General features: G+C 43.6%; 1 protein-coding gene across 1 annotated transcript in view; it reads left to right on the forward strand.

Moving 5' to 3' along the window:
• Window positions 1-4683: 4683 nt before the first annotated feature.
• The window catches only part of LOC144113322 (uncharacterized), a 56905-nt gene continuing 46075 nt past the window's right edge, over window positions 4684-15513 (forward strand). Inside the window, exons 1-2 of the mRNA XM_077646324.1 lie at window positions 4684-5004; window positions 5406-5603. Of these exons, the coding sequence (XP_077502450.1) occupies window positions 4906-5004; window positions 5406-5603 (297 nt within the window). The 5' untranslated portion in view covers window positions 4684-4905. The remainder of the gene's footprint in view (window positions 5005-5405; window positions 5604-15513) is intronic.

Below are 15513 nucleotides of genomic sequence, written 5' to 3' on the forward strand. Positions count from 1 at the left end.
GGCTCTGGAAATTTCGACCACCTGGGGTTCTTTACCATGCACTGACATCACAGTACATGGGTCTCTAGAATTTTGATGGAGGCAAAATTCTAGGGGCCCGTGTACTGTGTGATGTCAGTGCACGTTAAGGGAGCATAGAGACCTAATTCTGGTGGCACATTTTCTTCTTTATAATGATGCGGAAGACACTACAATGCATGAATCACCATGTGGTATTCGCCTACGACCGCTAAATAATTTATAATCGAATTTTTCTGTCATGCTGTTTTGGTTTCAACAGCCGAATGAGAGCTGTGACGTCAAAGAGAGGTTTTAGGTCATTAGAGACATAGAAAAACGGCGATATAATTGCTCCTTATTATTTTAATTTACTGCAGTGCTGAAGCCAGCCTTCTTTAAGAGGAGGAATGACAGCAAATGTAAAAGCACCAATTATATTGCAGTTTTTCATGCCTCACATGACCTACAACCTCTCTTTGAGGTCACAGTCATCGTTCAGTTGTTGAAACTGAAACGGCACGAGAAAGAAATTCAGTTATAAATTAATTAGCAGCTGTAGGAGCATACCACGTGGTTATCCATGTATAATAATGCCTTACACCTCATTACAAAAAAGATTGGTTTGGTTTATGGGGGTTTAACGTCCCAAAGTAAGTCCCGCGGGAGGTGCGGGGTTCGATCCCCAGTGCCGCCGGGTAACCACCGGTGATACAATGGGTACAAGCTTTCCCCTGGTCTGGTGCTTGGCTTATTTAGGGTGAAATGCTTGAGAAATGGGTCTTCGACCCCACCTTGAGAATTTGCAAAATACCAAAGTGACTCAGGCTATGAGGACACTGTTGTGAAGGGCTCCGGAAATTTCGACCACCTGGTGTTCTTTAACGTGCACCGACATCACACAGTACACGGGCCTCTAGAATTTCGCCTCCATCAAAATTCGACCCCGCGGCCGGGATCGAACCCATGTCCTTCGGGTCAACAGCCGAGCCCCATAACCACTCAGAAGAAACCACGCACCCAAAAGTTAGGTGTCTATGCTCCCTTAAAGAACACCAGGTGATAAAAATTTCCGGAGCCCTTCACTACGGCGTCCCTCATAGCCTGAGTCGCTTTGGGATGTTAAACCCCCATAAACCAAAAGCTTTCAGCAAATAACTATCATCATTTCATTAAATAACACGTGCCATACCTTCTCTGCCTCTTCGACCTACACATGGAGGAGGTGAGTGACTGTTTGAGGCGTCATAATGAAGACCTAAGCGGTCAAGTCGAGTCGCATGGGGAGCATTTCAACGCTAATTCTTAAGTCGCCTGTGTGCAGACATGCAATGATTTTTTTTTCTGTGAAACGATGATTTCCTAGAGCAGGTTCATGGTAAGACTTCTTTGCGATTTGCTGCTTGAAAATTCTTCCAAGTGTTTCAGGATTTTGGTGGTTGGTGGTCTTGGTGTTGGCGGCATGCAGTTGGCTGCAATTTCGTGACGACAGCAAGGCTATCAGACAATCGGGCCTGCACTCGACCATTCGTTTTGGAAGCGGCCAGTGCCAAGCTGCATTTGAACTGTCTGAACTGACGCTGCAGGCACCACCGCGGAACTTCACAGAACTAGTGCAGAGAGTGCAGCCAAATCAAAGAAACCTATATCATGACCACAATCTTAACAAGGTGGTAGTTTGGCCGGGCTTGTTGGTATAGCATATTAGAAGACATAGCGCAGAACAACGGGACAAAGAAAAGGAGCACAAAGGACCAGCGCTTATCCTGTGTGCTCCTTTTCTCTGTCCCATTGTGCTGTACTATGTCTTCTTCTAATATCACCCCAATGACCTGTCAAACACTGCAACAGTGCCTTCTGAGTTTTATGCACCTCACAAGCTTCCAAACAGTCAAAGGACATATGCACATTGTCCACAATGTTCATCTCTTTAAGGCCTCTTTACAGCATCAGCTGTGAAAAGGTCTTAAGATTAGAGGCCTTAAAAGCAAGCTTGCTTTTACAGTTGCCTCATGCGCTCCATGCTAGTTGGCCACCTGGGTCCAAACATCTTCCCCACGTAAAACCGATGTTCGATGCAGGTGGCACAGCACTCATTTTAAAATTCTCACAGAAGGTGGAGAGCTCACCTTGTGGCGCCTTAAAGCCTTTGCTGCCTCAGCATTTTAACGTCCTATTTTTTCAGCCTCTGCGCCAGCAAGTGAACGCCGGACTCGAAGCAAGGATCGGGAAGGCCCATGCATACCAGAAAACTGCCTGCCAGTTTTTCAAGTGCTGTTTTCTGAAATAAATATGAATTTAAAAGAAGAACATGTTTCGCTCTGCAGACATCAAAGCGTAATCGCTTATCTCACCGCAATTTTTGCACCTATTTTAGAAAGCGAATTGTAACAGCACACAATTGTAAGGTGCAATTAAGTCAACACTCAACAGACTTTCAAAGCTGCGGGGCCACAGAAAATCGGACCGCGTATAAAACTCATCGCACAAACTGTTCAACTCACGACCGGCTTTATAAGAAATAAAGCCGGTCGTGGTTCAATTGGACTGTTGTCAAGTTTCCCGCCCTCTTTCGGGAGCACGCAAAAGGCTGGTAATTATGCGTGTTTTACATGACCATGAGTTACGTCGGGCTGGGTTGACAAAAGATATACAAACACGCTCAGCGCATGCTCTTTTTCGTAGACCTGGGCCGGTGTACAGAGCTTTTGAGCAGAACACAGATGAGTATTTCCTTCCGGGCCTTTGGGTCCACGGCAAAAAAATTGCCGGACGTGACGTCTTTTCTTCAAACCGGAGGCGACGTCATGGGTTACAGCAGTCAGTGCCGTGTTAGGGTGGCTAGAATGAAAAGGTGTGAAGATCGCGCCGCTTTCCGTCGGCCGCGCGTGACCTCTCTGCGCACCAATGCCGCCAGGGGGAATGCGGCGCTGCAGCTAGCGGCGCGGTAAGCTCAGCCGCTCAGCCGCGTCGGCCTTGTACACGCCGTTGCAGTTTTAGTCAGTTCAGTTCGTTTCGTCGCCTGTATTGGAGTGTCTATAGCAGCGTTTTTTATGCGAGGGCGAGATGCCTTCAACAGCAAAAGTGGCTGCGGAAAAAGTCGAAGTGGCTGTAGGCCATCACAGCTATGCTGAACGACACCGCGATGCGCGGCTGATATATTACATTGCAGGCTATGTGGCTAAGAAGGGTGTTTTGACCACTCATAGTGAAGCCTGCAGAAGATCCAGGGACTCCGGAACTGGGGTGGGGGTGGGAGGGGGGGGGGCGGTTTTAATTCAGGTTTTAAACGCATTACAAATACACTTTTGAACAGCGAGATAGGAAAATATTAACAAAAAGCAAATAAAATAAATTAAACATTTAAATAAAGAAAGGAATAAACAGACAAACAACTGAAAAAACTCGAAGACCTGCCCCACCACCCGAAAAAACTTCCGGAGTCCCAGCAGTACAGCATGCGTGTCTCTGTAATAAAAAGGCAACATACCGAAAGAACTTTTAGCTGAAGCAACTATAATCAGTTGGACCTTGGAGGCCTTTTGCAACGATCAGTATCATTTTACAATCTTGCAAACGTCCTGGAAAGTAAACTTGCGTTCAGCTGAAGCTGCGGCAGAGATTCTGTATACAGTCAACTGGTGATGTGCCAAAAATTGTTCTGAGCATTCTGTTGCACTGACAGCATCAGGTGTACGTTTTATTGCCTCACAAGGATTCACTTTTTGCTTAAGGGTATGAGGATAGTGAGAAGAAACGGAAACCACTGAAACCTTGTGTGTTGTGGATGAAATTCTGCAAAAGTCCCCCCCCCCCCCCCCCCCCCCCCTGGTGAAAATTTTTAGATTCTGCTTTCTGATGGTTTCATCTGGTCCCAGAAGGAACCCGTAGACCTGGTTTGCTGCTGGTTGAAATGGTCCCTGTAGGGCACCCAATCGTGTTTTGCTTGGATCTACTGGTCCCAGAAGGAAGCCTTCTGGTTTTGAGCTGGGGTCAGCTGGTCCCAGAAGGGAGCCAATTCTGGTTTGCTGCTTGTTGAAATGGGGCCTTCAGTTGTAAATAAACGATTCCACGGCCAGATGTTTTGCTTCACTCTCTAGAATCGTCGGAGATTGCTTACATGAGAGTCTAGATGGCATACATGCTACAGGTTCGCAAGCGGCGACAAAAACTGGCTTGTGCGCGCTGGGGCGCCTTCAGTCAATGCGACTGCAGTTGCGAGGTCCTATGGCACGCATTACAACGTGCTATTCTCGCCGTAGTGGCCGCGTTTCGACGGCGGCGCAACGCACAGAGTCAGTGCACGTTAAAGAAACCCAGGTGGTTTAAATCATTCCGTAACCTTCCACTACGGCGTCGCTCACATCCTGGGCAACGTCTCGAAATGAGCACAATTAAAACGCGCTTCAGTCCAGCTATGCAATGCAAACTGGGCTTGTGAAGCAGCATATTTCACGGGAATAATGATGCGAGTTGACGAAACATTATTTTATGGTAAGGATTCATTCTTTGGCACTTGCAGAAAACGCACGGCGAAACAGGCTCATTTTCGCCTCAGTGGTAAAAATTTTAGCCTACGCGCAGCGCTCATATCGGCTGCACGCCTTACCGCGCCTCTGCCGTCAGCGCCGCCACACGGCATCTGCGCGCTGCGGGGCCATGCTTCCCCGGCCGGTTTTCACACCTGCCCACTCTAGCCACCTTAGCCATGTGGAGGGAGCTCGGCGAACCAGCGCAGAAAACAGGAGCCGGTGTGCTGGGTGAATGACAACGAAGTTTCGAACGCGACTGGCACCCGCAAGAGTCACCGCGCGTAGAACTGCATCAAAGAGACCACAGGATTCAAGCCTCAACAACGTGCGGTGAACAGCCCCCTGTGAATGACTGGACGAACGCTTTCGTTTATTAATGAGCGAGATGCGTTCTAATGGCCTCGGTAGTTCTAGTAGGTCCGGCGAGGACGAAAGTTCCAAATCGCCCGAACCTCTTCGAGTCCGTCACGTAACGGTGAGCGCAAGCGTTAATCACTGGGCTCATCTGCCAGAATGCTACCATGGTATGCGTGAGATCATCTTTGTAACGTGGCTCGGCATCGAAAATGTGCATATATGCGTTTTTTCGTAGTGTGTGCATTGTACACGCAGGAGGCTGTGCAGGGAGATTCTAAAGTAGTTGGGTTGGTTTGGTTTGTGGGGTTTAACGTCCCAAAGCGACTCTGAGTGATCCGGATAATTTCAATCACCTGGGGCTTTTTAACGTGCGGCGGCTAATTCAAAAGTGGGGAATAGAATTGGCATACATGATGTGTGTACAAGCGATGACGCCGTGGGCATGTGTGTCTATCATTGCACTTCTGACTTCTGTGAGCTGTGTGCAGCAAAGTTATAGACGCGCACTGTTTGTTTCAGCTTGAAAGAAACCATGCGGAGAGGCTACAGGAACAAGAAAGTTGTGTTGCAGCTGCAGGTCTCACTGAAGGTGGTGATATCCAACCAGCATTTGGCGACTCGCCATCGCTGCTAGATGTCATGAACATGTTCAAGAACGTTATTGACACCGAAGTGCGGAAGGACTCGGAAGGCGCCAGCAGTGCACGAAATCTGGAGGTACTGTTCGTGCCTGTTTTCTGTTGCGTTAGTGGCTGATGCTTTTCAGCTAGTTTTCACTGATGATATGGCAGAAGAGTCTGGGATAAACATCCACTATCGCAGGGCATTGAACTGGAATCATTATGATCACTGCGCATTTTCCCGACTATGAGAACTTGTTTTCGAATATGATGGTGTTCAAAGAAGAAAATCTTGTATGGTTGAAATGAACACTTTAAATCTGTTTTCACACTAGACAGTGACAGTTTTCCATGTTTCACTGTACCTCTACCTCCTATTCCCGATGTTATTAACCCTTTCCAGTCAGGTGCATTTTCCCGAGTGGACTGCTGCACTGTGGTCAGCATTCTTTTAGGCATTCTAGCCCCTCGCAAAGATAAGGAGTGCCATGTTATGATTTGGTTGTAAACACTTATGTAAAGCATTTTTTTTAGCTTCGCTGTGGCTTCAGCAGAACTTCTTTAGTGTGTGGTACCTCTCGAAGCACTCGTTTGGGTGGAGGCCAGGTATCCTCTCGCATGTCTTGCAAAAAAAAAAAAAATACCAGCTCCCTTCTGCCTCCTTTTAGTGTTGTGTCACTGCAGACGTCATGCAATCCTTATCGAAGGAGGCACATAGTTGTCTTCGTCACTAACGTCATCTTCGATTTCTACAAAGTCATTAGACAACTTTCCTACAACACACCCGCTGGAATGGAAGTCATGCTGCATTTTTCAGTGCCAATTCAGGCCCTCAAAACCACGTGAACAAAAAATATTTTTGCATCAGTATGGTGCTGCTATCCTCGGCAGGAAAGCCGAATACCCAATTTGCAGGCTACATAATTTTAACTGGATGGCGTGTAATTTTTCCTACAGAAATAGGAGGCAAAACGCTGTGTTCGGCCATGTCCAACAAATGACCTGATGCGCATTTTTCCGCTTTTGGGCGATGCCCAACAGATGACTGGAAAGGGTTAATGAACAAGGTATTTTGAACATGCTTTTGAAACTTGTGAAGAAATTATGCAGACAGGCAGCATTCCTAATGGTTTTCTGAAAAGATATGCAGAGTGGGTTGCTAAGTCTCAGTATGTTTTATTCTAAAGATCACTGAGTGAGGGCCAGATTTCGAATGACTGAGGAATCACTAAGGTGAAACTTCATGAAAGTGGAAAGAAAGATTATGTTCAAAACTACCATCCAATATCATCAACTTTGATAACTTGCAAACTCCTAGAACATATAATTTGTAGTCACATATCTGAATTTCTTGAAGAAAATAATTTTTTCACAAAATACTAACCTTATTTCAGTAAATGTTCAACATGCACTCAACTTATTGAACCGGTGTATGACTTTTCCACTTCAGTAAACAAAGGAAGAAAGATGGATGCAATATTCTTGAATTTTCCAAAAGCATTCAATACGGTTGCGCTCAGAAAGTTAATTTACATGTTAGACAAAATACATAAAAATGTGAAATTAGTAAAATGGATTTCAGTGTATCTTAAAGATAGGAAACTGCATAATATTTAATAGACACTGTTCTGACATTTTAACTGTAGATTCTGGCATTTTCCAGTATTTGGTCCTCTTCTTTTGCATTGTTCATGACGTTCCTGTTAAAATCACTTTATGCTGATGATTGTGGGATCTATTCTGAGATTAGCATAACTGATCAATTTATGTTAAATAAGGCTGTTCAAGATATTACTGCTTGGTGTGAATCTTCGCAGATGTCAGTTAACTTTGAAAAAATCGTTTGTGACAATCGGAGAAGAAATTTGTTTACATTGTTAATGGTATGAACCTCTTTGAAGTGAACACTTATAGATACCTTGAACTGTGGGTTAGCAGTGAACTCCTCGGGACTAAACACATACTGTGTAACTGCTGCTGCAAACTTCAAGCTGTTATTTCTGAGGCGCACTGTAAAACCTTCTACTCCTTCAGTTGGCCTTCTTGCCTACAATTCAATTGTTCTTCCTACTCTAGATTATGCTTCCATTACCTGGCACCCCTATACCAAAACTAACATTAATAAGGTAGAAAAAGTACAGAGAATGGTGTAAGCTGTATTAATAAGTTTTAAGTGAGCCTCAGTTACTGGCTTATTAACAAGAGTTCACTTGCCATCAGTAAGTCAAAAGAAATTGTCTCGGCCGACTTAAATTTGCACTAAAGAGCGTTGTGGAAAAATTTATTTATTTATTTATTCAGCATACCCCTAAAGGCCCTCCTTCGAGGGTATTACATGGGGGGGGGGGGGGGGGGGGGGGGGGGGGGGCAGTGTAAAAACATGTCAAAGAACAGCATTAACGCGCAAAGGAACAATAAACAGGCTAGGTATAACGTAGAAAAAATGATTAAGCACCAGCAAATAAATAAAAAGCAGGCAATAAAAAACAATATAGTACAAGTTATAGGTTTAAAGAAAAGATTAGGCATAAAGTACTACAGTGTACATATTAGGCGTGAAAAGAACAGAAGTAATCACAAAAGTACAGCAAATGGAAAAAAAAAAAAAACATTCAAAACTTTCGAACACTACAAACATTTCAAATGCCAACATCGCTGCGGATGAGAGCAAGAAATGTGGAGGCGTTAGTTTCAATGGCTATGTGCGCTGGTAAACTCTTCCACTCAATGATGGTGCGTGGTATGAATGACACGAGATGCGTTTAACTTTGTGCGGATGGTCGAGCCGCGGAAAGAAGGCTGATGGTGATTGGAAAAAATAGTGGTGAAGCGAAGGATGATGATAGTTTGTGGAAAAGTGGTAGTCGTGATAGTTTACGGCGGTAAAATAAGTCTTCTAATTCAGCGTGATTCTTTAAGGCAGTGACGGTGATAGTGTGTGAGTAGTCTGAAAAAATAAAATGCGCAGCACGGTTCTGCAAGGACTCAATGTTAGCTATGAGATAGGCTTGATCAGGATTCCAGATCGCTGACGCATATTCAATCTTCGGACGAATGAGTGTGATGAAGACATGTTTTTTCAGGTTCGGGGGAGCCAGTCTGAGGTTATGCTTTAGTAGGCCGAGGGAGCGGTTGGCGGATGCTAAAGTTAGATTAATGGGGTTAAGCCATGTTAAGTCTGATTGCAGGTGAACTCCGAGGTACTTGTAAGTAGTTGTAAGTTCGACAGATTCGTTATTTAGGAAATAAGCTGTTGGAATGCGAGAACTGCGAGTGAAAGACAAAAGCTTAGTTTTAGAGGTATTAAGTGGCATAAGCCAAGATGTGCGCCATGCGGTTACTGCATCCAGGTCAGTTTGCAAACATTGTTGGTCAGCGATAGAAACATAATTACTGTATATTACGCAGTCATCGGCAAAGAGCCTAAGTCGAGAAGACACAGCGTTAGGTAAATAATTAATATATATTAGAAAGAGGAGGGTGCCAAGAACGCTCCCCTGTGGTACCCCAGAAGTGACTTTAGAATACGAGGAGTTGTAGTTGTTAATGGAGGTTAACTGAAGTCTAGCATTGAGAAAGTCCGCAATCCAAGCAATAACAGCGGGATGAGTTTTCAACTGGGTTAGTGAGTATAAGCCTATAATTAGGAACATGATCAAATGTTTTTGAAAAATCGAGAAAAATGGCATCAATTTGACCGCCAGCGTCGATGGACGAGTGCAAATCATAAACGAATCCGGCAAGTTGAGTGTCACAAGAGAAGCCCTTGCGAAAACCATGCTGGTATTTGAAAATAAGATTGTTGTTTTCCAGGTACTGAAAAATTTGACTATGAATGACGTGTTCAAGAAGTTTGCAGAAAGTATTTGTTAGTGAGATAGGACGATAATTTAGCGGAGATGAACGATTACCTGATTTGAAAATGGGTATCACTTTAGCAATACGCCAGTCATGAGGTATGAGACCAGATGATAATGATTGAGAGAACAGGGTGGTTATTATTGAACTAATGGAGTGCGATGTGCATTTAAGTATCTTATTATTGAAGCCATGTTGGTCAAAACTGGTAGAAATCTTAAGGTTATTTAGTAGGCATAATATACCAGTTTGGCTGACTAATATTTCGGACATTGATATGTTAGGAAGAGTATTTAAGCTGGGCACTGACGAAACGTCCTCGTTAGTGAATACGGAGCAGAAAGCATCGTTAAATAGCTGGGCGCACTGGGTTTCAGGAAATGGGATCCCATCGTCATCAGTAAGAATTATATCAGGATTGTTATTAGGGTTGATCACTTTCGGAAATCTGCGAGGGTTATTTGCTAGCATAGATGATAAGTCCTTGTTGAAAAAGTGGCATCTGGTTAACTTGAGGGATGTTTGGTACAGCTTGTCGGCTTCCTTGTATTTTGTCCACGCGCTTAAAAAATCCTTAACAGCTTGTCTGTAAAGGCGCTTCTTTTTATTATTCAGTCGACGAAGCTGATTAGTAAACCAAGGTGCAGATTTATTCTCATTGATGGTAACTACTGGAATAAATGTATTGATAAGATTAGTGGCGGTATCTTTGAAAAGTGTCCAATTATCTTCGGCAGAACGAGATAAATAATCATCCAGGAACTCCAGAGAAAAAAGCTGCAGTTTGTTACTAATAGTTACATAGTCGCCTTTGTTGTAGCATCGGATTTGTTTGGTTATTATCCTCTTTTCATTAAAAGGGCAAGAAAGACTGCCGGTTATAATGGCGTGATCAAAAAGTCCGTCCAGATGATTTAAGTCTGAGCAAATATTGGGATTGGTTGTTAACACAAGGTCCAAAATGTTAGCAGTACAAGTAGTGGATTGCGTAGGCAGATGAACGAGCTGCGTTAATGAAAATTCAAGACAGGAGTGGACAAAGGCATTGGCTTCAGTGTCACTGGGAGGGACCGCTAATGAGAGCCAGTTAATGCTAGGGAAGTTAAAATCGCCGAAGATGATCAACTTACTGTTAGGAAAACGCATACACACCTGACCCAAAATTCGAGAGAATTCTACCGGGAAGCCAGCTACTAGGTCAGGGGGACGATAAAAAACGCCAATTATTATGCTAGTTGCCCCGCACTGCACTGAGACTAAAACACACTCGAGAAATGAATTAACAGTGACTGGTACAACCATAAATTCTTTTCTGATAGCGAGAAGGACGCCGCCTCCTCTACGAGAGTTCCTATCCCACCTAAAAAAATTAAAGAATGACCCCTGTACTAAAATACAATTATCATGAATGGTATCATTAAGCCACGTTTCGTTGAGAGCTACCAGTGATGCTGAGCATGAATCAATGAGTGATGAAAGCACGACGCTCTTCGGCAAGACACTTTGGATGTTGGTGAACAGAAAGCAAACATTAACATGTGCAGATGGACGTTGGCATGACGAAGGATGCAGACAACTGCCATGCGAATGACTGCGTGAGCGATGTCATTGCTCACTACGCCGTGTGACGCATACAGCCTGATTAGCAGTAGTGTCCCACTCATACTTATCATCGTTGATAAAAAGCATGTTGAAAACCAGATGCACACGGTCGCCTTCTTTTTTAATCGTCTTGCCAAACTGCAGAAGCTTGCGACGTTTGACACGGACGGCCTCTGAATAGTCCCACGAAATGCTGTAACTTTTGTTTGTTAGCTTGAAGACCATACTCATCACTGCCTCTACATCCTTGTCATTAAAAAATTTGGCAATTATAGGACGGCATTTGTCAGACGAAAAGCGACCCAGCCTATGGGCTCTGGCGATGGAAGAAGCAGTGACACCAAGCTTCTCAGTACAAAAGTCGCTAACGAGACGTTCCGAGGTCACCCAGTTTTCAGACTCGTCAGCATCCTCGGTACCAAAGAAGAGTACATTAGACCTTCGAGAGCGGTTTTCAAGGTCATCAATTTTGCCCTTCATTTTAAAAATTCCTTGATCAACATTCACGGCGGCTGGGACATTTGACAACGATCCAACCTTTGACTCAAGCTCCTGGACAAGCTTGCTTAGGACTTACAAGTCAGTTCTAAGCGTAATATGAATACTTAGAACTTTGTTAACAGCTTCGAGGATATCAGTATGTCCAGCGTCTAGACATGAAACTACCTCAGCCAGATAGTCAAACTTGTCTTCCTGAGCCTTGGTCATAGGTCCGGGATTAGCTTCAATATTGCCGCCAAGTAGCAAGAGACGCTGAAGGTACGCCAGTACAGCACAGAAGTGCTTAAAAGAATGCAGGGGCCACGACACCGCTACAAGACAAACATCGTCATCACGATAACACTGGGCTCCATTGTAACTAACCTGGAAGTACCATGAAGACGGTGCCGTGGCCCGAAGGGTCGTCGAGGAGCGCGCGCTTATATGGGGGCAGGAAAGGGCGAGCCGATGCTGTTCCCAGTTGCCAGCCGAAAGCGAGCGGTTTGTCCAGTCTTGGCGGGAGTGGTTGCTGCGAGTTTGATGGGAGGCTGCTGTTCGGCGATAGCTGATCCAGCAAGGCATCTGGTTCGTCGGGAGGCGCCAAGGCGAACAAAGAAAGGTCAGCAGGCGACAGGCTACCCAGGACAGCAATCAGCACAACCTGGAAGTACATGTTGGTTGAGCGTTGTGCCATGAAGACGGTGCTGTGGCCCCGGTGTTGCTTTTATCTTGTTCTTTGAGTTCCCGTGAACAAGTTGTTTCAGTCGTTGGCGACAAAGCTGAAAATTAAGCCCATAGAAACAAAACAACGCGTGTACCATTTGCTTTCGTGAGACTCTACCTCATCACTCTGTGATGGCCAGTGAAAATTCTGTAATCTGTGAAGACACCCAAGGCCATTTTTATTACTTTTTTGGTTGTGACGTAAGTAATAGTTTCATCAAACTGCTACATGTTTTTGGTTCAGAGAACATACCACAGCGATAACAAGCCCTATAGCAAGCGGACTATGTTTTCTCCTCGTCTGCTGCTGCAGGGGTGATGTTCCCGACCATCTGCTCTCGCTGAACATAGCCTGACCAGCAAACCGCATATTTTCGAAATCGCTTTGCATATTACTCCGCCAACAACAAAGTGGCAAGCCTCCATGCGATTGGCTAAAAAGTACTCCGCGTATGATTTTTGCCGTGGCAACCTTGTTAATTGGCTCCTCCTACTTTCCGCAGTGAGTTAAAAAAACGCGGGAGCTGAGACGTTTAATGGGATTTAATACAGAAATCTGCTGCACAGGATAATTCCAAGTTTCTAAGAATGCACGGAGCGTGTAGGTTCAGTTCCCGCGATAAAAAGATCCTCAAAATCCTCTTTAGTGCACCTTTAAGTTCTTATTTTATTTAATTAAAGGGTACTATAAAACCAACCTTTCTTTCTTACTCCTTAGCCGGATATGCTACTAGGCAAAGGCATGCTTTAACAATAACTTCATTTCCAACCATGCAGCAACTGTTTTAAGTTTTCATTTCTTTCATGAATGGCACCTGACTGGAATAACTTTATCAACATTGAAGTTTTGCAACCATCATTGAGATCATTTGTTGTTTGATACGGTTGTTTTTGTTTAGTAACTTGTATTGATTCAACCTGCCACTGGTTATTTGTGCTTTGCCATTGTACTGTGTCTTTGATATTTTATTTTTCTCCCACCCCGCTAAAATCAAAATGTGGAATTGCAGCATTTATAAATAAATAAAAAATGCTGTGTAGATGTTTTGATATGATGCACCAGATCATAAACCAATTAATGGAGATATCCAAGTGGGAGTGAGACATGAATGGTACAGTACAAAAAGATAAAAAGGTTCACACAATGCTGGCCAAGAGTGCATACTGGAAATAACGGTTTCTAACTGCAATATTGATGCAGTGTATATACGTATTTTATAACTGCAATATTTGTGCAGCGTATATACTGCATCAATATTGCAACTGCTGCCTTGTTTTCTCAAGCTTAGTGAAGCAAGAAATTCTAAACCTGTGTTGCAAAAACAATTCTATGTATCATTTTTCTGTTCCCCATGTATAACAGTTAATTTTCTTAGATAAACAAGCAAGCTTTAGGTTGCTGGGCATTCTTCATGCTTACTAACATAGTCATGGTGAAGAAATCAAAGAAAACTTTGTCATGGGCTGCAAGAGTGGGAAGAACAAGACTACTGTGGCTTCACATGCAGTTGTGAAGTCGTGTAGGTTGGTTCTAGTCCTTTGCAGCCTTAAGTTTTGCCAACTTTACCGCTCTTTTACCCAGGAATTGTGAATTTCAGACATTTCAAAGACACCCACCATGTGTACAAATGCTTAATTCATCATTTCCTCACCAACTATTGGACTTTCACTGATAATTTAGCTTTGTATGGAAGCGGTGAAATTGCTTTCCTCCATTGAGGCTGAAATCGTAGCTACATGTCCTTTTGCTAAACTTTTTTTTTTCAGCTTTATTGTAATAGACAACTGTGTGAACTCTGTATCTACTGACAAGGAATTTAGCTGTTCTTTTCACAAATATTGTCTTCACTGTCACTGAACTGGTGAAGTTGATGCTCGTGCAATCTGTGTACTGAAAATTTCACCAGATTTTCTGCAGTGCCAGACTTTACTGTTCTTTCTGGTTGCAAAGAGTTAAAACTGCAAAAAGTGCGTTGGAAAAGTCCCCTAGGGGTGGTGCTGTCATACAGGAAGATAACTTAGAAAGGATTGGCCGTTAGAAAACTGCTATTCTGTGATGTTGATGCTGAGTAGGACCCAACATCAGAGAATGCAGAGGTTTTAACATGCCCCAAAAATTAAGCTTTTGCAGAAGCACCAATTTCAATGATAGGAATGCACTGCATATGATAAAAAATAGCAGATTTAATGCACTGTTTACATGAAGCAAACAGCTTATTTGATGTCTGTCATATGGGGAACATGTTGGGGGCGCTGTAAAGTACTGAATAATGAGCTATGCAAACATAGCTGTAACTGCTCGGGTGCATCACTGATATGAAATGAATTTTATTCTACTCAGAATACATCTTTAGTTTCTGCACCTGTCATTATTTTCTGCGGAGTCAAAATTACTGCAAGTTAAGCAAAATTTTGTGGCAGCTATTTGTTGCTTTTATCTTGGGAACGAAACAAACCATTTTGATCGCAAGTACTGGAAAAGCATGTTAGCTCTTACATACTTGAGAACAGCCTTCTGTGGCTCTGCAGTAGAAAGTACAAGCTTCAGGCAACACCTTGCACATATATACTTTTCTCTTGCACTGAAGAGCCAGCCATGGCGGCCTGAAAGTCGTCTCATGCTTGTAGCAGCTACTGTAGAGGCGCGTAAAGTTGTCCTTGAGTACAGTAGCATCACTGCGGTTTTATTTTTGATCTGTTCTGTTGCTTGTATTTGTCTAGAAGTTACTCCAATGCTGTTTGTATATATACTGCCTTGTCGCAGTAATAAAACTGTCTTGTTAGTCAGCAATGTGTTTGTGTCCGTACTTTCTAGTACTGGTTTTGTTGTGCTGTACCATTTATGATGTCAACGTAACAAGTAAGCAGTCATCTACTTTTATGAAAAACCAGCAAAACATTTATTGATGCCTGCACTCAAAAGAAATCGAAACACTTCTGTTTTGCTCTCCAGAGTGGGGATTCTGCATCATTGAGGGCAGGATGGAGGGGTTCAGATTTCAATTGCTATCAAGTGCTAGCATTAGAAGTGGATCTCAGGGCCTTGCCTCCTCCTCACCCCTGCCCAAAGTAAGACTTTCGGAGTCTTTGCACCACAGCTGAGCTAAAAAATAAAAGGTTTTCATTTGTAATCACTTTACAAGCCCAACATGTATTATCATGGTTCTCGGCACTGTTTTAATTACTGGCTATTTTGTTAGCTGGCCATGCTGAAGCCCTGGAGCATGCAATACCAATTCTTCTTCCAGTCTATGGAAATGGGCCCCCCTACTTTTTTTTTCTACTTTAACATTCAGAGTAGCTATGTGGGCTCTCTCCTCTTAAGCATGTAATTGGAGAGAGAT

This window comes from Amblyomma americanum, chromosome 1 (assembly GCF_052857255.1).
Source record: "Amblyomma americanum isolate KBUSLIRL-KWMA chromosome 1, ASM5285725v1, whole genome shotgun sequence".
NCBI classification, from domain to species: domain Eukaryota; kingdom Metazoa; phylum Arthropoda; class Arachnida; order Ixodida; family Ixodidae; genus Amblyomma; species Amblyomma americanum.